The sequence below is a fragment of the Diceros bicornis genome, chromosome 8 (assembly GCF_020826845.1).
Source record: "Diceros bicornis minor isolate mBicDic1 chromosome 8, mDicBic1.mat.cur, whole genome shotgun sequence".
NCBI lineage: Eukaryota > Metazoa > Chordata > Mammalia > Perissodactyla > Rhinocerotidae > Diceros > Diceros bicornis.
Genome location: NC_080747.1, coordinates 86054952 through 86078246, shown reverse-complemented (window position 1 = coordinate 86078246; position 23295 = coordinate 86054952). Strand labels below are relative to the sequence as shown.

The 23295-nt window shown below is 47.7% G+C and overlaps 1 protein-coding gene across 15 annotated transcripts in view; it reads right to left on the bottom strand.

Moving 5' to 3' along the window:
• Positions 1 to 23295, bottom strand: part of LOC131409835 (ral-GDS-related protein-like) — a 272278-nt gene that overhangs the window by 229252 nt on the left and 19731 nt on the right. For 2 of the 15 annotated variants that reach the window (XR_009221031.1, XR_009221030.1), the window contains exons 2-8: positions 19857 to 20169; positions 19627 to 19686; positions 18399 to 18501; positions 16216 to 16286; positions 15748 to 15808; positions 14632 to 14749; positions 7529 to 7885 (exon numbers count right to left, since the gene is read on the bottom strand). Coding sequence is in view for 9 of the 15 variants with exons in the window: in XM_058547602.1 (XP_058403585.1) it covers positions 2234 to 2390; positions 16216 to 16286; positions 17569 to 17703; positions 17830 to 17899; positions 18399 to 18433 (468 nt within the window). In the remaining 6 variants the exon portion in view is untranslated. Of the gene's footprint in view, positions 1 to 2168; positions 2391 to 6183; positions 6808 to 7528; positions 7886 to 13800; positions 14750 to 15747; positions 15809 to 16215; positions 16287 to 17568; positions 17704 to 17829; positions 17900 to 18398; positions 18502 to 19626; positions 19687 to 19856; positions 20170 to 23295 lie in introns of those variants that run through there. The other 13 variants (XR_009221034.1, XR_009221035.1, XR_009221032.1 and 10 more) reach the window with 12 other exon arrangements.

Below are 23295 nucleotides of genomic sequence, written 5' to 3'. Positions count from 1 at the left end.
ATATCTAACTTAAATCTATTAAAAGAGAAGATTGACATTTTTCATCAGATAAACGAAGCTCACACATTTTATTGGACTGACTTGTTTCCAGGATTGGGGGACTGGTTTAATGGAGTGTGGGGAAATGTGCTCCGATTTGTTCTTTTCTGCTTGTTCATCCTCATTCTAATCTATGTTCTTTTCTCTCTTTGCAGACTTCTTATCACCCGGGTACTAACACGATTTCTCTCTCCACAGTCACCAGCTCAGCTTTTAATATGTGAAACTTCTAGGGAAGTTTCAGAGGAGGGAACTGATGGTGCTCAGGGCAAGCTGCCCCAGGAAGCACCACTCTGGTATGCGGATTATTTCGAGCTGAAGACAATAAGGACTCAGAGAGCTCAGGAAAAATATTTGAGTTTCCCCTCCCAAACTGCCTAAAAAATTTAAAACCAAAAAAAATCTGTTTTAGGAAGGGGTTATTATCATGACTGCTATAAAAGATAATTTAGGATAGAGGTTACAATAGAAAAGGCACCAACAAGCCCATCTTATCGGGAGTCCTGTCTCTCTGGCCACATTCTTTGGATGGCCCTGCGAGGAGTTGCCAGACAATCATTTACATTTATAAGGGAAATCTCCATTTGTAAAGGTATCTCCCTCTCTGTTTGGAGAAGAGAGGGGGGGTGAGCTCATTTCTAGTAACTTATCAATGTGGAAGATGAGGCCTTGGGGCTGTATAATAAACCTTACTCTTGTTTACTGTGCTTTAGTGGTAATCTCCTGTAATTGACTCCCCCACCCCCAAAATCCTCCTTTGTCATTGGCTGAAAATGATATTTAAGACGAGAATTTCTGCTATTGTGTTGAGAAACGCAGTGTCCCTGCTTTCTCCCATGTATACATGTTATTAAACTTGGTATTATTTTCTCCTGCTAACCTGTCTTGTTGATTATTTGGCCAGCCAGAAGAACCTTAAGGGAAAGGGCAGAGGGAGATTAGCCCTCTTCCCCCGACAGTCTCATCTACCTCGTGCTGAGGGATGCAAGCTAGACAGAAAACAATACACGTGGGCTGATTTCTGCCAAGATGAACATATGGTGAAAAAAACAGATCAGTGGTTGCCTCGGGGGAAGGAAAAAATTGCCTGGGAAGGAACAGGAAGGAGTTTTCTGGGGGTGAAGGAAATACATTATTCTTAAAGGGGTGAAGGTTATATGGGCATGTTTATTTGCTAAAACTGTACGATTGAGATTTGTGCCTTTCAGTGTGTGTACATCTTACCCCCCCACACACAAAAAGGACTAAAAGAATAATAAAGTGAGGTGAGAATGGGATGGAGTCTAGATAAAACAAAAATGGCAGATGATTAGTAGTTGTCGAAGTTGGGTGACGGGCCTACTATGCTTTTTTGTTTATTTTGTATATTGTTTAAATTGTCCTGTACTAAAACACTTGTATAAGAAGACAAACTCGATATACAGTGTTTGCTGGTAAGATATTGGTTACCTTTGGGGAGGAAGGAGGGAGAAAGGGATTGTCGGGCCTGAATGAAGCTGGTGCTAGTTCTTGGTCACACAAGTGTGTTCACTTTGTAATAATTCTTTGAGGTTTACATGGATGACCTCTGCATATATTTCTGTATGAATGTTATACATCAATAAACACTTTAAATCCTGCATATTTGCACAAAGATAAACTCAATATCTGAGAACAACAGCTGTGTTTTGTTTTAAAGTGGAACATATTCACTCATGACACCATTAGATGGATTTTAATACTCCCAAGTATCGATTAATGCCCTCACCCTTCCTTGGTGCCCTAGGTCTTTCCATTTTTGCCTCAATTTGGCAAGTGGCATGGCTTTGAGTTTTTATGATGCAATCTTTTTCCATCAACGTCCACCCCCATAATGATGCTCACCAAGGCCTTGACATCTAGCACAGTGCAGTGTTCACAGCAATCACTCAAGACCTGTGGGACTGGGTTGAATGAGGAAGAAAACGAGGAGCAATGATGTTCATAACTTCTGTCTAGGTGCCATATCGTGACTTAGGAAATTGGAAGGATTTTTCGATAGATTTGCTATGCCTTCTAATTTTTCCTATTTAAAACAATGGGAAATAGGGTCTCAGAGTTCTTTCTCAGAGAAAGTCTCACATTTCAGACACAGATTACTGACAAATATTAATGGTATATGACTTTCCCACCTCATCTTAGTTTTAAGTTTTTAATTCCTTACCATGGAAATGACCTAACTTTGCTTCTTCCAAATCTTGTAGTAATACTGATGCTCCAGAAAGTCGGGCCACGGATATTCTGCTGTTGTGCATCCTCTCTGCAAAGAAGTGGAGCTGTGCATCCACCAGTCTGAGAAGCACGTGGTGCTGTAGTATTTGGAGTCAGAGTAGCTAAATGGAAAAACGACTTCAGAGAGTTATCACCACAACCCCCAACAGCAACAAATTATTTTGCTTAATTATTTTGTGATTCTGAGGGTATATTTAAAAAGGGATATTAAAACTGGTTGCCAAGGAGCCAGCCCTATAGTAGAGCAGAAATTGAATATTACCTTCCTACAAAAACTTCCCTGACATTGTGGGAAGGCCCAACGGGAAGTTTCAGTGCTGTTGCCTGTGTTAATGAGGCCACGAGGTCCACACTGGGATAAAGAAGTCCAGTGAACAAGCCTGTGTGCAGCGTTGGAGAAGGGGTGTGCGTGTGGTCCCCTGAAGTGGCTTAGGAGTCACTTACCAGTGCATCTAAGTTTCCCATCTGTATATGCAGGAATTGGGGCTGTCCACTGTGATGTTTTCTCCTTTTTATGACATGGCTCACGGCAGTCCTTCTAAAATGCCTGACCAAGGTATGGGCCCTTCAGGCAGGCGGGGTCCAAAGGGAGGATCTCTGCAGCGAACCTGACCACAGGGTCCAGAGGGAGGATCATGGCAGCCTGGAGGGATGGAGGGGATAGCAGGACAAGTGGCCTTGAAAAGGCAAATTCCAGGATCCCAGTCACCCGGTATTTCCATTTTAGATATTGAATTTACATTTCAAATACTGGCCAGGGAGCTTCAAGGAGGGCTGCAAGCATCCTCAGCAACAGCCAGGCTGGTGAGCCCCACCCCTACCTGAGTACCGGCCTCAAGGGATGCAGCCCAACCACACTGCGCATACTCCAGGTGGTGGGCAGGGCATGGAGGGTGGGCGTGGTAGAGAGAAGAGGCATGATAGAGGGTGGGGTGGACGAGGAGTGGGGCCCAGGGGTGGAGGGACAAGGAGGGAGTTGGGGCCCCTAGCTGTGCATGCTGGGAGATTTGTGTCTCACCGCTCCAGGCTGGAAGCTTGCAAGACTACAGGACTACAACACCCACGATGCTCTGGGCACGGGGCGGTGCCTAGCCCTGAGGGGAGGAGCAAGGAGGTGTGCTCTGCACTGTGGTCCTGCACCTGCTCCACTTGGACTGAGTCTCAGAGGGATGTGACAGGACAAGAGGGACCAAGGATTTAGGAGGGTGTGGCGGCTGCATGGGCAGCCGCGGGCCTGCATCGTGCAACTGCTTTTGTCCAAAATTGAAGACGGACTCATGTCTATTCCACACCGCCTCCCTCCGTTGCTTGATTCCTCCTCCCACCTGCATGTCTGTGGGTCTTGCCACAGCCTCCTACCTAGTCCAGGGCCAGGTGTTTCTCTAAAGTGCTTATGGGAACTGGTTTGACATCCCAGAAACTTTCCTCTGCCTGCTGCCCTCTGCCTTCTCCAGCCAAAGTGCCATCATTTCATCAGCTTTTGGGAGAAATTGGCCCTTGTGGCCCCTCTTGCAAGCACAACTTAAGAGCTTTGCAGGGTAGTAACAGTGGCTGTTGCTTGCCTTTTTCACAGAAGTGGAAGTTGAGGCATCCGTGAGGTTAATCATTGGTTTCCCCAGGATCCGCTAAGAGCAGAGGAGAACAACCCAATTCCCAAACAAGTATCTAATAGAACATTTTCACCAACACCTTCCAGTGCAGGGGCCTCTGAAACAGCATCCTTAAGACGAAAATAGCTTAAGCATTTTGCCATTTAGATTGATAGCCTAATCTCAGCTCAGGCCTGAGTGGCCAGTCTCTCAGGGACACGGGTGACGACTCTGATCCCTCAGGAAGAGACCGGTGGTCCAGCTTTGGGAGAGGGATGTTCAAGGTAGACAGCACTTGGGAAGCATTTGAAACCCATCAGCTTTAACATCTCTGCTTTGGATTCTGGCAAGGTTCCAGGATAAATACGCCTAGGGATAGTCAGATGTACCATATTCTTTAAAAATTGTTTAGAGTAGTGAAAGGAACAGAGCATAAAATATCCTGCTTATTTGCAAAAGATGAAATGCAACCAGACCTTGTTCTTTTCTTTTGTTTTTTGAGGAAGATCAGCCCTGAGTTAACATCCATGCTAATCTTCCTCTTTTTGCTGAGAAAGACCGGCTCTGAGCTAACATCTATTGCCAATCCTCCTCCTTTTTTTTCCCCAAAGCCCCAGTAGATAGTTGTATGTCATAGTTGCACATCCTTCTAGTTGCTGTATGTGGGACGTGGCCTCAGCATGGCCGGACAAGCGGTGCATCGGTGTGTGCCCGGATCCGAAGCCGGGCCACCAATAGCAGAGCGTGCACACTTAACCGCTAAGCCACCGGGCAGGCACAAGACCTTCTTGTTAATTTTTTTCTGCTCATTCTCTTGCCTGTACTGTACGCTTGAATGCAGAAACAAAAAACATGAATTGCCAAATTCTTTTTTCCTGAGATTGGTAAATTAACTTAAAAGTCTTATTGAAACCTGTGGAGGAACGGTTAGCAGCTTTCATGATTTATGTCATCTCTAAAAATCTGGGCGTTGATCTACATCAAAAAAAGTCCTTGTTTATATTACACATCCCAATAGGTTACATTTCTGATTCCTGAATGTGGGATATTATCAAAACAACTGAAAAACCTCTGTCACTTTGTCAAGAATTTGCCCCTTTATGAATTAATGACACATGAATTCTTTGACATTTTTGTAAAGAACGGAAGAGAAACTCTGTAGTGTCTCTGAATGTGGCAAGACGGAGAATTCTCATTAGACCACATCCTTGGGTTCTTCTCTCGTGTTCAATAGGCCCGGGTGATAGTCTGTGTGGTCAGGTGCAGCGCCACTCTCCCAGTCCCCAGTGTTCCATCCTATTCTGGCCTGTGCCTTCTTCAGGGGGTTCTGATTACACTCGTCCACAAGGGTTGGAAAGAGACATTGTAACATGAGGATATTCATCATCTTATTTTATTTTATTTTTTTAGATTTTATTTATTTATTTTTCCCCCCAAAGCCCCAGTAGATAGTTGTATGTCATAGCTGCACATCCTTCTAGCTGCTGTATGTGGGACGCGGCCTCAGCATGGCTGGAGAAGTGGTGCGTGCCCGGGATCCGAACCCGGGCTGCCAACAGCAGAGTGCGCGCACCCAACTGCTAAGCCACGGGGCTGGCCCTTTTTTTTTTTTTAAAGATTTTATTTATTTATTTATTTTCCCCCCAAAGCCCCAGTGGATAGTTGTATGTCATAGCTGCACATCCTTCTAGTTGCTGTATGTGGGACGCCACCTCAGCATGGCTGGAGAAACAGTGTGTTGGTTAGCGCCCAGGATCCGAACCCGGGCCACCAGCAGAGGAGCGCAAGCACTTAACCGCTAAGCCACGGGGCCGGCCCTCATCATCTTAAAACAAGGATTAATGGAGAGGAAAGTCTCAGGCTGTGTGTGCTCCGAAGCACTGCTGTTGGGGTGTGGCCGCAGTGACCACTGTGCTCCCAGCAGTCCCCACAATGACTGTCTCAGACGTTTGATCTCCTGGTGCAACCACAGCAGCTGTTGACAAAGCTGGGCTCTTGTGGTTCAGTGTCTTCCTTCAGATTTTGTGGCTCTGACCCTCCTCTGCTCGCCGCCTTCCTATTCCTATCTGCTGCGTTGATTGCTTTTAGTTGTTTCCTAGGAGCCACTGTGTGTAACTGTATTTCACAGTGTCTTTAGGGACCCACCCTCACTACACGAGTCACTGTACAACAGCCGCTTATCCTGGTGTAGCCCATGTTCATCCTCTCCAGTGGAGCTGTGAAGAACCCTACTTACTCGGAGCTCCTCTCACTCTCATGCTGCTGGGGCTGTTATGAAGCTGGGCATCTCGTCTTTGGTCTCATCATTATTCTTTTCATCGATTATTCTGAAGTCGGAGACGGCTTTGTTAATAATGTGGACACTGGCTGTCACAGGCACTTTTATGTATCTTCACCAACAGCTCTGTGAAGTAGGCCTGTGATTCCCATTTTACAGGGGGGGACACTGAGGCTCAGGGAGGTCGAGTAGCTTCCTTCACGCAGTTTCTTGGTACATTTTGAGTCTCCACCTGGAACTCCACCTCTCAGGTGTGTGCCCTTAGCTGGTGTTCGACTTTGTGCCTCTCTACCAGCCTCCCCAAAGACACAGGCCCCATCCTGAGTCCATTGTCTGCTTGATGGCAGTCACCCTGCACAAACAGGCCCTGGGCGGGGAGTGGACTAGTGGGACGTGGTCCTCCAGCTTACCCTGGGAAGGTACTAGGTTTCTTGCGAGAGCTGGAGCAGTGGAAGATACTGACCGTCACTCACCTGGAAGGATTGTTGTGTAGAAATACTCCACTGACTTTTTGCAGGTGTCGTGTCTTCTTTGTCTTCATTGCTCCTCTGGGCTTTCTTCTACAGTCCGTGCTGTGCAGTAACATACAGTACAGAGACTGGTGAACATAATGCTGTTGTCCTGCACCAAATGGTCACATCATTCATTTTTCTAATTATGAAAGAAATACATATTGTAAAAAAAGTCACAGTACACAGATCTGTATAAAGTGAAACCCACCCCTTTCATCCCCTTCCCTGAAAACTCACTCCCCTACTCAGAACCCACTACTGTTAACAGGGTGGGCTTTATTCTTCTGGAAATTTCCTATGAATTTATAAATACACATAAAGTTTTTTAACATAAATTACATAACTACATCGTTTTGCAATTTGCTGTTTCTCAAATCATATATCAAAGACGTCTCCCCTTATCAGTGCACATCATTCTAACTTACCATGTTAGATGTTTTAGAGGTATTCCAAAGAACAGGAATACCATAATCTGTTTACTTCTTCTTTGATAGAAATGGGATTACATCCAGTTTCACTATTATACATAATGCTGCAGTAAGATCCTTGTATGGAATTAATTACACTGCTATTCAACTGCTCAATTTGCTTTGTTTCCTTTTAGTCAGAGACTATGACATAAGATTTTCATGGTAATTATAGGGAAATTAATTTTATCATTGAATAAATACATTTATGGGGAAACTGGACTTCAAGGTCATCCATCTCAATATTGTGGAGAAAAATCATGAAACTTAGAAAGTGTGCTCCATCACATTCTAACAAGTCATGTTAACAATTTAAAGTTGAATGTTTGAGTAGCCTCTACTGTCTCTCTTCCAAAGACGGATGACTTCTTCTTTTCTTGAAAACTGCTGACTCCAGGGGCTCTCAGTTTGGCTAGAGAGGATAAGATATTGGTGTTGTATCTGTTTCTCTTCAGCTGTAGGCTGCATCTTCTAAAGATCATAGAATTGAACATGGTCCAATTGATATATATGATTTGAGTCAAAAATTCAAAGTAATGAACCTAAGAGAGGAATCTATAACTTGGGTTCTTAATAAAAAATTTCCTTTGATATCCTTAAGTTTCTGTGATTACTAGTAAAAACTCACCTATGGGTGAAGAGATGTAGTTCTTCTGGCAATGTCTGGCTTGAACATCCATAGGTAAGCCTGCCACACCCGTAGGTAGATTAGACTTGATCTCTTGAAGACCTCTACCCTTGGTGTTTGACCTGGGAAAAATAAGAATTTAAAAAAGCTGCTGTTATTAGCACTCAATGCTAGATGCCCATTAAAGAGTGAGTTTGATTTGGTAAACCAAAGGGAGTATAAGCAGAACAAAGTCAGTAATATGTATAAAATTTCAAAAAATTCTAATTTTTTAAAATATAACTCTATTTTTGCCACAGTGCAAACTGTGTATATATGAATGAAATATCCCTCTGTCCATTTCTTAACTTGTTTCCATTGATTTGATGGATTTATCCTCTAATCCGGATTCCAAGTGTGAAAGAACATCTTGGTCCTTCAAAGAAAAGAAGCCATTGAAATTTGATTTTCTTTTAGCTCGGCATCCTACAGGTTTGAAGAATAAATTATCATGTAATGATACAACGATTCTGAAATCTAATTGTTAATTAGAGGGGTGTAAGTGATGATTGAATGGTGTTTCATCCCCATGGTCAGGGGTATTGTACACATGGATGTGTAAACACGATTCAGGAAGCTGCTTCAGCCCCGTGACATCCCTGAGAACCACAGTGCAGGAGGATCTAGGCACACAGCCATCTGCCTCGATCTCCTGGGTTACATGTAGATCCAGGGGTCTTGAGAGTGGTTTCAGAGCAGCTAACTTTTATCTATTTCCCCCCTTCCTTCTCTCCAGCTTATCTCAAACAGTCTTGACTATCATATTTTAAAGTAAGACCAATTATAGTTATTTACATGAGTTTCTTGTTCATTATTGCAGAGTAATATTCAGGCATACCATTAAATATCATTTAATTGACCTAATTAAATTTGTCATACCTTATAATTGATTAGAACACTAAGTTTAGTTCAGAGTTTGATATTCACCAAATGTGTTAATCTGCTTACAACTGCCATGTGTCTCACTCCTCTTAGATATGTATCTTTGGCCCATCACAAGATTTTAATGAATGAAATCATCATAAATTAAGATAATGTACTGTCTTTTGGATGATAAGGAGGCATATGGGTCCATTTTGGAAATATGCCCATCTGTCTTTGCTCCTCATGGGAAGTTTCTGGTCACTAGGTCTCCAGGTGGCTTGCACAAGCCCTAGGTCTGTAATAGTTTGGTGCCTCTCCTTCTACTTGGGGTAGAAATAAAAGAGATCAGAGAGACTTATTAAAGTTTTGGTTGTATGAAGTCTTCGATGAAGAATATCCATACATATTGTTCTGGATACCTCTCTGTTCCTAAGAGTACTGGTTACATTAAGGGCTTGTCAGGAACCGTGAAAGGTATGATATTTTACCTTACCTGCAAGCTAATAAGTCAGCCTACCATGGTTTTATAGATGCTGGCAAAAGAAACTAGACCCATGGGTCAGAGACAAAGGACTTAACGACACAGCAATAACAGTGGCCTGAGTATCAGCATTTGCACTGGTTCACTAAATCCCACTTCCTACAGGGTGATACACAGTGAGCCAGCTGACATGCAGAGGGTTGCAAGAGCTCAGAGCTTAAGGAACTCAAATCTTTGATAATGGACAGGAAGTCTGCTGACCTTTGCCCCAGGGAGGGGTGTTATTTCTATTATATTGGGCAGTAAGCAAGCCTGCCCTTTGTTCCAGAGGAGGCCACTATTTCTATCTTCCAAGGCTGACAGCTCTACACACATCCTTGAAAAGATATCCTGGTTTCACTGGCTTTCAAAGAGAAGCTTGACTGAGACTCGATCATCATTCAGTTCTTCTGTTTCCTTTATTGAGATTGTGCAAATATGCTCTTTTCTCTGTAAAGTTCACTAACTTTATTCATACATAAGGGATGCTTTTGGTTTTATTTATTGAGATTTTCGTATTAGAGCAAATGATGAACTATCATGGGTTGGGTCTGAAAGTATACTTTTCCAAGATAAATGTGAAAGAAGATCAGGGCTCACAGAACTCTGCCACAAGGAGCTGATAGCAACTCAAATGATTTTAATTTGAATAGTGTTTTGTACAACTTTCTTCCAACTTCCTTCACCCTCTCTGCTTCCTGTAACTCCCATATGGGAATGGGGCAGTTTCAGGGATTCACTGAACTCATTTACAATATTCAAATCATTTTGTCTGTTGTGTTTTTTTAATTGAGGTAAAGTTGACATACAACATTATATTAGTTTCAGAGGTACAACTTAATGATTCAGTGTTTGAATATATGTTGAAATGATCAGCACAATAAGTCCAGTTAACATCTGTCCCCATATATAATTACAAAATTTTCTCATGTGATGAGAACTTGGCATATTTCAAGATGCAGAAGAATCAACGATGATGTCATACTTTTTCATATACAGCTTGATGAATTTGGACATAATTATACACCCTTGAGACTGTCACCACCATCAAGGCCACAAACATATCCATCAATTCCCAAAGTTTTCTCTCACCTCCTTTATTACTATTATTCTGTGGTAAGAACTCTTAATATCTACTGTATTAGCAAATGTGATGTATGCAATACAGTCTTGTTACCTGTAGACACTATGCCGTAGCCTACACCTCCAGAACTTATTTATCTTGCTAACTGAAACTTTGTATACTTTGACCGTCAGATCCCAAATTCTCCATCCTCCCATCCCCTGGCAACCACCATTCTAATCTCTGCTTGTATGCGTTTAACTATTTTAGATTCCACATATAAGTATTTGCCTTTCTCTGTCTGCCTTATTTCACTTAGCATAATGTCTACCAGGTCCATCCATGTTGTCAAAAATGGCAGGAATTGCTTTTTTTCAAGGTTGACTAATATTCCATTTCTTTATCCTTTCATCCGTCAGTGACATTTAGGTTACTTCAGTGTCTTGGCTATTGTAAATTAGCTGCAATGAACATTAGAGAGCAGGTATCTCGCTGAGACCCTGATTTCAATTGCTGTGGGTATATACTAGAAGTGGGATTGCTGGATCATATGTTAGTTTTCATTTTTGGAGGAAGCTCCATACTGTTTTCCATAATGGCTGTACTAGTTTACATTCTCACAAGGGTTTCTTTTCTCCACATCCTCACCAACATTTGCCACCTTTAGTTTATTTGATAATCGCCATCTTAACAGGTGTGAAGTGATAGCTCATTGTGGTTTTGATTTGCATTCCCTGATTAGTGATGTCAAACACCTTTTCATACACCTATCGGCCACTTGTATGTCTTCTTTGGAAAAAGTCTATTCTGGTCCCTTGTCCATTTTTTAATTGAATTTTCTTTTTGTTATTGACCCAACACAAAAAAAGAGAACAAAATTTTCAGGCATTATGAGTGCTTCCCAGTTGATGCAGATGGTTTTGTAATTACAGTGGTACCAAAAGATCATGTTTCCTGCTTTTTCTTCAGCTTGTTATAAGACCAGCAGTAGCTGCGGCATGGCAGATAATCGGGATCTTCTGGGTTTGGAGGTTTACAACATAAATGAGTGGTAATGAATTTTTTATTATTCCAAGGAAATTATTGAGTTCATAGTCCATGGAATCCAGGATTGATAGGGGTAGGAGGAAATTAAGGTGAGGATCGGTGATCTGGCATTACTTCTTATCTTGAGGGACAGGTATCCACTGTATGAGTGTTTGAATAAAAGTATTAGATATCAGGAATTTGTGGTGAGTGAATATGTTTTCTGAATTATTTACTTTGAACATAACCATTTGGATTATGTGAACATCTGGGATGTGGGAGTAAGTCGCTAACAAGGGCTGGTTGACAATGTCACTATTGATTTGACTTCTATGAACACCGAGTGGTCAATGGATTAAGCAAATGAGTAGTCAGAAAACACAGAAATGGTGGGATTTGGGATTTAGTAAAAGATTGGGGACCGACTGTCCTGAGAGGGAGTGCCAGGAATTGTACAGTTGAGAGTGACAAGGATAAGAAAGGAATAGAAACACACTCAAACAAGGAGGGGGTGTTAACAGGATGGAGGGAGAGAAATGATCTGGAGTAGCCTTGAGTTTTGACCTGGAGCTTTCTGTTCTTGATGCAAATCTGCCTTATGACATCCCAGGACACAGGTCAGATCCCCAGAGGATAGAGGGAGGGTGGAAGTACAAAACAGCCATGATAATTGTCCTAAAATGGCAGGCTTCCTTTGTCATTTGACCCAATTTCATGATTTATTTTTGTAGGGTAAGAGGAAAAGAAGGATGATAGTCATGTCTTCACAGAGGAAGCAGCGTGACTGTGGGAACCAGTCCAAACCAAAGCCTGGTTTAAGCACCTCCATCCCTTTTAGGATGTCCAGTGACATAGTCAAGGGATGGGTTACTAGAATCCCATCCCATCCTAGCAGTGACGGGTCTCTGGGAGGACACCTTGGACCAGCCCCACCAGGTCTGCTGGCCCGAGAGACCGCAAGGACTCCAGGCCTGCAGCAGTGCAGGACAACTGGTAAGTCCTTTCAATCTTGCCAAAGCGTTGCAAAAACTTGCACCTAGTCACACAGGTTAATCCCTGCCAGGTGTGCTCGCAGGTGGTCTGCACTCCAGGTCCCATGCCCACTCCTGCCAGTCTTCAGATTTGACAGAGATGATTCCAGGAGCTGATCTGGGCATTCCACAGCTTCACTGCCAACAATTTCTGGTGACTGTGGAAGGTATCAGGAAGGAGGAAAGGGCAGTGAGGAGCACAAGAGAGAGACTGGTGGTAGCACTGATGGCGGACAGACTTGCTACCAAGGCAGAGAAAACGAAGGGCCAAGAAGGACGTCCTGACAGCAGATGAAATGGAGCAGGCACCTCAGTGAGGTCTCATGGGTGCGTCCCTAATGCTTCCTTGCTTTGAGCTCTTGAAACTTTAAAACATACCAATACGTTTCTTTTATTAAACTCTGCTGTGTGACATAGAAAATATAGACAGCGGTTTCTTTCTGAGGTGAGAGGTTGAGTTTCAGGTGAGGAGAGAAAGATCTTCTTTTTTCATGCTGTTCTCTCATTTTCTTTTACTATGTACATCATTTATTTTTACTTTCAAGTCAGCAGCGAGTTACCAACGTCACGGGATGATTCAGTTTTTCCCCTCACAGTCACAGTAAAACGTACTAAAAGTGGATTATTCTTTTTGTGTAATATTCCAATAGACTCCAAAATATTGTTTCAAAAGCACTTGGATGCCTATCTACTCAAATTAGGTATTTACTTCTAGGTCTCCATTTTTATGTTCTTTGTTGCATGCTAATTCAGTGTTGCATCTAAGGAAATACCAGATTTCCCTCAGTTTTTTAGATCCATAGTGTTGGAAATTTGATTCATGAAGATGGACATGGCAGCTGGGGGATCGTGCTATTATCAAAAGAGGCCTTTTCAGCGTCAGTAATCTGACAAGAACCCACTGCTTGTTGGGATTTCATTGTCTATTTGAGGGATCAAGCTTTCACTGTTGGCACTTCTCTTTCTCTTTGGAGGGAAAGTACGGCCTTCCCAGTCTTTCCATTACCAAATCACTTTCCTGGGTGGCTGTGCCATGTCAGGAAGGGCCTGGGATGCCGGGAACCTGAATTCATCCTCAGCTTCTGGCTGTCCTGAGAAGGCTTCCCTGGCAGAGTCCAGCCTGTGTGTCTGGGTGACACTTGCAGCCATCAGAAAGGAGGCGATAACACACAAGTGCCAAGCGATTCATCTGGCCCTTGTCTTACAGGGTGTTCCCAAAGGAAGAGGTTCAAAATGCCACTTGGTAACCCTTTGAAAGCTGCTAGTCATGCGTCGGGTTCTTGGTGTGAGCTCAGAGCAGTGTCTATTCACCACCAGATGGGGAGCATTTCAGTATTTTAATTGGTAAGGCTGTGTTCATGCACGACCATGGATCATCAGTTCCGTGGCATTCCTTGCTGGACCTCCCAACACCCCTGTCATGCCTCATCTTTCAAAGCTCCAAACAGGGTTCACACCCCAGCAGCTGGTTGTAATGTAACCACAGCACAAGACTGGGGAAAAAAACACAGCCACCCAGGGGTGACACACTTTAATGACTTGGGCCCAATTACCCCATTTGGACGAGTTCAGAACACCAACACTGAGTGTGTAAACTGGAGGATTGCCCAAGACCTTGGACCTCAGAAGGACACGAGCTCAGAATTCACCTTGGACAGCAAGGGACAATGTGGGGTCACTGACTGGCCAGGATTACGGTCCCTTATCCTGGGAAAGCAGAGCTCACTCGGGATCCATCAGGCCAAGCCAGGGAGGAGGCCTGGGGCCTTCTAGGGAATTTCTGCCCTAAAGGGAATTGCATAAGGAAGGCAGGGGTGCTGAGAATCCTAGTTCACAGGGAGCAGTCATGTTTATGTAACAAGGCCCAACAGTAGCCTTAAAAGCTGCATCAGAAATCGTTCCTCCTGGATACAAATCAAGCAGGAAAAGGAATTCAGAGTCCTGTACAAGGATCCCAGCAGGATTCAAATCTAGGTTACGGGTGAACACGGAGCCCCTAGAGGGGTCTCAGGAGGGAAAGTCCTGCCTGCCTTTAGTCCATTTTCAAATGATCTTCCTCGGGCCTTGTCCTCTCAACATGCATGTTTTGATCTTTTTACATTGGTTTCCCCACTTACAGCTGATGCAATTCCAGAGATTCAACTAGAAAACTAAAAGTTCCTAAAATTTGGTCAAAAGAAACCTCAGCAGTTGGGGTCTGGGTGTCCCAGAGGTCGCCATGCCATAAGGCCTGGGGCTGACCAGGGGGCCACTGAGACAGGCTCTCTGGACTGGCCAACAGGGAGAATCCACCCCTGCCCTCACCCAACTCCTGCCCGGCCTCACTCATTCTCGTTGAGCAGCTCCGTGTCCTGGAACCAGGCCCCAAATCACTCCTTGGGGTCTTGTTATAATTCTTTGCAGCGACCTGGAGCAGCAGGATCTCCCTCATGACTCGGTATTCCTGGGACCAGAGGGAAGGAGAAGATGCAGACAGGGCCTGGGTGGGGGATGCTGCAGGGGCCTTGTGGGGGGTGAGGACTGGGGCAGAGGACCAGTCCTGGGAACGCTCCTTCCCTCCAGTTCCATCCAGGATCTACCTGTTCTCAGAATGGGAATAATCAGCCCCTCCTCCAGGAAGTTTTCCTTGATGCCATCCTCCCCTCAACCCACGCGCCAACTGGATGGGTCTCGACTTCTACCAAAATCTTCCACTCAATGTAAGATACAAGGGGTGGAGCCAGAAACTGTTCTCCCCAGAGGGTTTCTGATTTCCACCTCCTTCCCCTCCCCTGCAGGGAGTGCCACAGCTGCTCCTCAGTCCTCTTCTCAAGGTTGATCTCATTCCCCTGGAAGGCAGACAGCCAGAGTCCATCAGACAGAGACCCCTAGACTGACTAGCCCCCTATGCCCTGCCCTTCTCATGTGGCACTACTGCCAGGTCCCCAGAGGGGGCGGGGCATGCACAGAAAACAAGACTTGGACCTAGGATGGGCTCTGGGCTCCAGAGTAGTAGGACATGGGGGGAGGCTGAGGGACCTGGCAGCACAACCCTCTCTGATGACAGACTTGGAGGCTGAGGCCTCAGGCAGAGGGGACTGCTCAGCCACTTATGTGCTGCCTGACTTGGGGGTCCCAACTTCTCTCTCCCTCCACGGGCAGCATGGGAGGGACAGGCAGAGTCCAGCTCAGATAAAACCTCACGCAGCTGTGCCATCAGGCAGCTCTGAGCTTCCCCAGCCTGAGGAACGAGAATGGATGTCTCAGGCGGAGCCTCTGTTCACTCATCCCTAAGATGGGCCTGATGCCCCAGCTCCCAGGGGCGGCTGTGAGGCTCTCATGAGAGGAGATGTGCCAAGTGCTGAGAGCTCAGAGCTCAGTTCGGGGGCTCACGCATCCCCAGGCTCAGGATCCTGATCCTTCCTGCCTGGTCCTCAGATTCATCCACTTCGAGATAATCACCCATCTCCAGGTGCAGCATCTGCAGGTCACCGAGGAAAGTGCCAAGATAGGGGACAACACCCTGTGACATCGGGGTGCGGGTGGGATGAGCCCTTGCTCTCAAGTCGGCCCCCTGCAGACCCTCCCCTGAAAAGTCCTCACCCTCAGCCTCCTGGCCCACCCCAGGGTTCCCACAGGGAGCAGCCTAGGACTCTTAGCAGCCTCCCCTCAATTCTTCCTCCCTTCACACCCCAAGAACACCACACTCCTCCTCCTCACCTCCCAGGGCCGGCTTCTGGCAAATCGCAGGCTATGCGGTCCCTGGCCCTCCCCACAACAACCCATCCTGCACCAGCTCTTCCAGGCCCCCCTCCTGGTCACTTCTACTGGGAGATTCAGACACTGTGGCACCAGGAGGAAAGGACCTCCTCTCTTGATTTGAGGCCTCCGGTTGGGAAGGCAGAGCCCCTCCCCCACAGGCACACTCACCTGCTGCTGCTGCTGCTTCTCCTGCACTCTCTGGGGGTTGCTCTCCGGGGGGCAAACGTGGAGGGCCCCTCCTGCCAGAGTCGAGGACAGTGTCAGCGAGACCATACTCCCCTCACCCCATTTCTCTCGAGCACCACTGGCCTCTGACCCTGAACATCTGACTCGAGTGAACTGGAACCAATGCCACTCCATCCTGCAAGGTCTTGTGATTCCAGAACAAGCCCAGCTCCAACTCTCACTCTGGGTGTGAGCTCGGGCTTTTGGCCTGGCCTCCCCGAGCCTGTTTCCTCATCTAGAAAGCGTGAGAACTCCAGCTACCCCACAGGATCTCCTGAGGACTCACTGTCGCATGACTGTCATCATTGTTCTGGCCCTCACCCCTCCAGGTGGAGCAGGCAGAAAGCTCCCACATTCTTTTCCTCTCTCTTACATCATCACCCCCATGTGAGGCCTGCACCACACAATCACCACGCAATCACCATACCTCCATTTCCCTGATGGGGAGACAGAGGCCCAAACAGGGGCAGTGAGTTGCTGAGGGGCCAACAGAGGAGAGGCCGCTTGCCCCTCTCAGCCAGAGGCCCTGTTCCAACATCCTCACCTAACCCCCAGCCCCACCACTGACAACAGTCCTGTCCCCTGAGCTCTCAAAGCTTGGCCCTGGGCCGAGCCGTGGATGGAGAAGATGGGGTGTCTTGGGAGTCTAGTTGTTGAGTGGCTCCTGCCTGCCCCAGTCCCATGGAGTGTCTGGCCCCCATGCCGGACAGAGGCAATGCCAAACCCTTCTCCTCTCCAAAGAACCACTCAGGATATTCGCCTGCACTGAACTCTTTCTTTATCCACTCAGGAACTGGACCCACAAGGTGCCACCTCTGATCAACAGGGAAGGGGGTGACAGGATGCTTTGCTTCCCCATTTACATGAAGCTCCTAATGTCCTTTTAGTAGGATCCACTAAGAATCCACCAGTTGCCTAGACGCTACTCATAAGCCACCTGGGGCCTATATCATTGCCAACCAGGCACTCAGGTGAGACTCCTGTGGTTGACTCGAGTGACTGCTCTAGGGGTCCAGGGGGGAGTCCCACAATGCACACACATCTGTCTCTGGTCCAGCTGTTCAGATCCAAGGATGAGCAGCCTGTTTGTCCACCTGGGCCAGGGGAATCCCTAGCTGTGCCCGTCCCTGGGGCAGGCAGTGTGCCCTCCCCTTGGAGACATGGTGAAGATAGAAGGAGCAGCAGGGGCCTGGCTTCTTGAGGACAGGTTTAGGCTGAGGGATAAACCCACCCAACCACCCAACAGCCTGGAAGAAGCTACATCCAGCAGGATGGACGTGAGTGGAAGCCAGAGACCTGCTGATGGCGCCAGCTCGGCAACTCGTCCTGGAACAGCCCAGCCAACACCACTGTGTCCCATGACCAAGGCCTCCTGCCCAAAAATGGCACCCCACCTGCCCATGGGCAGAACAGATCCCTCTGCTTGTTAATCTGGACAAGATAGACGGGAACGTTTCAGAGAATGTTCAAGTGAGAAATTATCAAAACCACAGCTTGCTCAGTCCCCCTCCCCCCCTGGCCCCTCCTCTCTTTCCAGACCCCCAGCCTCCACTCTACCTTGGTCATCAGTTCTCTGTTCAAGGACACGTCTTGGCTATAGCTCTCCTTAAATTTTTCAGAGCTCTCCCTGAGGGGAAGGGAAAGAGGGAAGGATAAATTTAGGGATAATGTGAGGGGTCTAAGTGCATATCCTTTTCTTTGACAACCTGAGAGATTCAAACTGCCTGGAGGAGTGCTCTCACTGGGCTCCTCTGAGCGCTACGGTCTCGTGGGACTGGGAGGGGGCTCTCCTGTTGGTCACTGGGGTCTCCATTCGCCTGCTATACAGAGCAGCTCTCTTTTGACCACTTTGAGTTTCAACTGGGCATAGAGTTCTGTTGCTATAAACACTTGAAAATCTCCAATGTGGCTCAACCCAGTACCTGGCATTTAGGGAAACAGAGTCCTGAAGCAGAACTGGTGCACTAAGGACCCCGGGAGGCTTAGAGACCCACCGCTGAGGCCCAGGCCCTGTCCCCATCATTTGCTGCCTCCCAGGAGTTCCCACCTGACTGAGGGGCCAATGGCAGACATTCAGGAGATCCCCCATCCACCCTGGTCCTCCTATGGAGAGGGGCACTACCCACCAGGAAACTTCCCCCATGTGTTCTTCAAGTGGCATATGGATGTTTTCTGCAGAGCAGAGATGACAGTGCGGGGCGAGGACAAGTTCTTCAGGATCTCGAACTCCTGGGGAAGGGAAGAGAATGAGCTGTGAGGTGGGGCGCAGGAGCCCTGCCTGCTCTAGCTTCAGTCCCCTTCTATTCAAATCTCCCCTCCTGGATTAGACAGATGTTCAGGGAGCCCCAGAAGGGCACATTTAGGACCCAAAGTGTAACACTCACAAGGAGGAGGATTTTAGCTCAACCCAAGGAGGGAGCCACGTAGGAAGTGACCATCCCCGCACTGGGACCTAGAGTCAAGATCAGCGTGCTCCTGGCAGGAAGGACCTAGGGACTTGCAGGGGCTTAGACCACACACTGCAATCCTGGGAGCTGATAAAGGTGGAGGCAGTTCCTCAGGCTCCAGAGAGGGGCTCCACTGGGCCTGCCACAGCACACCTGGGCCACCTGGATCCAGCGCTACACCACCCTCGCCCTGTCCTGGGCCATCATGCTCGGGACCCCGAGGCAGGTGGTGATGACGAGGTTGGCCACCCTTATGAAGTGGTCGATATTGGCCCGGACGGTGTGTGCCAGGTGCTCATTGCCGGGCTTTTTCCTCTTTCCCCAGGTGGAGCCCAGACACTGAGAGGGCACCACCTTCTGGAAGGGCTCCTGGGGAACAGGGGGAGTGTCACCCAGCATTGCCACACCCTAGCTCTGTGTCCACAGCCCACAAAGTCCCACACAGGGGTCACAATTTAGAGCTGGAGCTCAGGAAGCTCATGATGTGGCCTGAGCCTTGTTCGAGTCCCTGGCTTTTCTTCTCTGTCACTGCAGGCACCCAGCAGAAGATGACCCAGGACCCAATACTGGCAGGGAAGGGAGAGGGGCATTTGCATCCATCCCGTCCTGGCTAACTCCAAGCTCCAGATGGTGGCTCAGCTTGGCTCATCCCAAGGGGGCATCTTCCAACAACATGATCCCCGCTCTGGTCCCACTCCCCATTCTGATGCACATTCCCCTGTGGCAGCTACAACCACGGGCCTTGTCTGTCTCCCTCATAATGAAGTACACATCAGGTGTCTAATAAGTCCTGAGGCTGTTGAGCCTCCTGAGCAGAAGGTTGGGCCATCAGGGACCTGGCTGCACACAGTGAGTTCCCCTCCCCCACTGATGTGCCAGGCCCTGCTCACCCTTCCGTCTCTTCTACCTCATGGAGCCGGCACAACCACTCTGTGCAGCAGGTCCTGTTAGTGTCCACCTCTACGGTCTGCAGGTGAACAGCAAATGTTTGGGGGTTCAGAAAGTTGCCCAGGTCGTATGGTTGGTAAGGGGTGGAGCCAGGATTCGGGCCCAGATCATAGGAGACTGGATGAGGTCTGGGTCAATGATATCAGAGGAAAGGCCTACCCCACCCACCCTGAAAGCCCAGCTGCTCACCGCATCCATCACGGTCAACTGCTCCACCACCAGCTTAGGAGGGAAGGCCGTAGGTTGGGCTTCTTCTCATGCTTCTTAGCCACAGGTGGAGATGGACTTCCCACTAGAAATGATGGTCCAGGTGACTCCAGCTCAGCAGCTCCCACTCCTGCTGCAGCCGATGTCGGCCCTTGCTCTAGCTCCAACACTGCTGATGGAGGGGACACTGGCTCCAGTGCTAGAGAGGGTGGTGTCAACGGAGCTGGAGCCAGCTCTACCTCCACCACTGCCCACTGCTCTGCTTCTGCTGCTGGCTGAAGCTCTGCACCTGGCGCTGGAGCGGGATAAAGAGAAAGGTTCACTCACATAGCTGACTTTCCATGTGTCCTTCTAAATACAGGAAAGATCCCACTTCCTTTCCAGGAATAGCCAGCCTGCAGTCCCCCTCACCCTCTGGCTCTGCCTCAGTGGCCTCCAGAAGCTCACACCAGTCAAAGGAAAGAGGGTCACAGCAGCTCAGCTCTGAATCAGGCAAGGTTTCCTGAATGTACATCCCCTTTAGCTTGAAAAAGAGACAGCCCCTGACTGGTCCCACCCTAGTTCTGGTCCAACCCCATCATCTCAAGGTCCTGAGTGTGGAGGCCCTCTGCTCCTGTTCTCATCTTAGAGCAGCACTGGATGGTGTGGGTGGCCTCATGCACCTGCCCCTTGTCTAGTGAGTTGGTGGACTTGAAACCATTGGGCAGCTACTCGATGACCTCCTGAGTGGAGTTCTGCAAAGACTGCCTGGGAGCTGGGCCAGAGGGAATCAGGGGCTGCCCGCACACTGCCACTGTGGTCAACCCCCAAGAGAAAGTCTGCTCCTCAGTTCAGGCACAGAGATCATCCTGGCAAAGAACTCTGGTCAGGAAGGGAAGGAGATGAAACCTCTAGGGCTCAATAACATACGAGTTGAGCAGCTCACCTTCTCATGCTGCCAGCCACGACTGGGTATGAACATGACAGACCCACCAGACTTCCGACACCTAACAACCAGCTCCTGCCCAGGAATGGCCTGCCCCACATACTCTGCCTTCCCCACACCACACAGACACACAAACACACACAAACACACGATGAGGGGCCTGGATTTTGGGGTTGATCAGGTGGGATCACCGTTGTGTCCTGGTCTGCACTAACCTTTCCTGGGCTGCCCCATGTTACCCTTCACTGCCTCCTGTCAGACACCCAGAGGCATCAGGGATGAGGGCTGAGCCAATGTAGGCAACAATCAAAAAGATTCTTTTTCTGGGCTTTTTTGAGCCCAGATCCTGCAAAAGTTGGGATACAACAACAAAACATTTTTGCCTCTTGACTGTCTCCTGTCAAGTGAGCTGGATGGGGGACTGTGGGTGCCTGGTTACCAGAGTTCAAAGATCTGTTGAGGCCTAGGACCAAGGAGATGGGGTCATTTTTCAAGATTCCTATACCTGGACCCCTTACCTCAATCAGATTTCTCCAGAGCTGCCCCCTGAGCCCGGGCTGCTCACCCTCCTCTCTCATGTCACTTCCTGAACTGTACACAAGGAGCCTACACAGACCTAGCCCCAGCTCCCAAGAAACCTAACTCAGGTCCTTGCTTTGAGGAGACAGAGATGAATGCAGACATCCTTTAACTTACCAGTTCTTCATCCTGGGATAGTCCCTGTGCCTCTCAGGTCCTCCCCAGTCTCCAAACCTACACCAGGGGGATCAGGCTAGAATCTACTTCCTAGGGACCTCACTGGTGTATATGAGATAATATCTATTACCCCTGTGGGCTGGTGTCACATGTACATAAGGCACAAAATTAGAGATGGAAGAATAACAAGAAGGGGTGACAGGTAGCACAGAACACCACTCAAAACAGGCCTGGGTTCTAGCAATGTGATATTGGAACAGTCACTCCCAACTTGGCCTCACTTTCAGGTCAGCATCATGAGGGGGTTGAAACTAATGGAAATTTAGATACTGCCATCCTGTGGCATTAAACCATTCAATTGTTTACTGTTTTATGGAGAATGAGACCCAAGTGCCTCATCTTGGCCTATGAGGTGGGCAGCCTCCACAGTGGTACCCAGTAAGCCCCACCCATGGTATAGCCATCCCCGTGGAACCACTAAGTAGTTAGTAACTGGCTTCTGAACATAATAACAGCCAAAGTGATGGGATGTCTTGTCTAAATTTTAACTACACAAGTCTCTCACTTCCTCTTACTCCGTCTTTCATGTTTCATCTCTCTCTCTCTCTCTCTGTCGAATCCTTGTAACTGAGGAATCAAATACCAGTGTTTTGGGACTGCCCAATGTGGAGGCCTATAGAGGAGAAAAGCACGGGTGTGCCCAGGCCAACAGACAGAAAGAAACTTAAATTCTCAGTCCAAACTGAACTCTGAAGTCTGAGAGTGAACTTTGGGGCTAGTCCTCCCCCAGTTGAGCCTCAGTTGAGGCCACAGCCCCAACCTGTTCAACTCACTGAGGCAGAGGCACCAAGCTGAAACGTGCCTGATTGCTGATCCACACAAATTGTGAGATAGTCAACATTTGTAGTTTTGAAATGCAAGGTTAGGGGCAATGAAGTCAGAGAGGGAAAGGTAACTGACACAGCCTACCAGGCCCTGGCCCTACCTTCCACCCCAGCTCCTGTTCTCTCCTCCCAGCCTCCCTCCAGCTGCACTGGCCACATTTCTAACCTCCTCTGGCCAAACTCACTTCTGCCTGTGAGACTCAGGACCAGTGGTGCCATCCCCCTGACACACTGCTCCCAGACCCCTGAAGGGCTGGCTCCCTCTTGTCATTCTGGTCCTAGAAAACGTCACCCCAGTGAGGCCTTTCAGACCCTCCTACTCAGTGATGCCCAGCCCTCCCTCACAGCCCCCTGATGTGTTTCTCTACAGCACTTGCTCTTTTCTTGCTCCTGTTTTTGCTTTTGTCCATTTCCCCTCTAGGCTGTGAGCTCCTGGCAGGCAGGGACCACTTGGTCATTTTCATCCTGCACTTTGGCCCACCAGGGCACCTGGCACAGGGTGAGTGCTCAGTGCACAGCTGCTAAATGAGTACACGGGAAGATCTTGCACCCCTCTCCCTGCTTCTGACCAACTGTGATTGTGGAGATGAACACTAGAAATAGGAGGTACAAGTTGTTTCTGAGGCAGAGGGACAGCCAGAAAGACCTCTGCTTGACTCTTCTCTGCTCCAGGAGGTCAAGAAAAGTTCAGTGGACACCGTGTAAATTCCGGGTTTACAGGAGAAGGAAAGGACTTGATGTATATGTATATTATGTAATGGTTACCAAAATAAGTTTAGTTAACATCAATCACCAAGCAAACATAAAAGATTTTTTCCTGGTGATGAGAAGTTTTAGGATCTACTTTCTTAGCAACTTTCAAATGTACCACACAGCAATGTTAACTTGCATAGTGCTGTATATCAAGTATATCTCA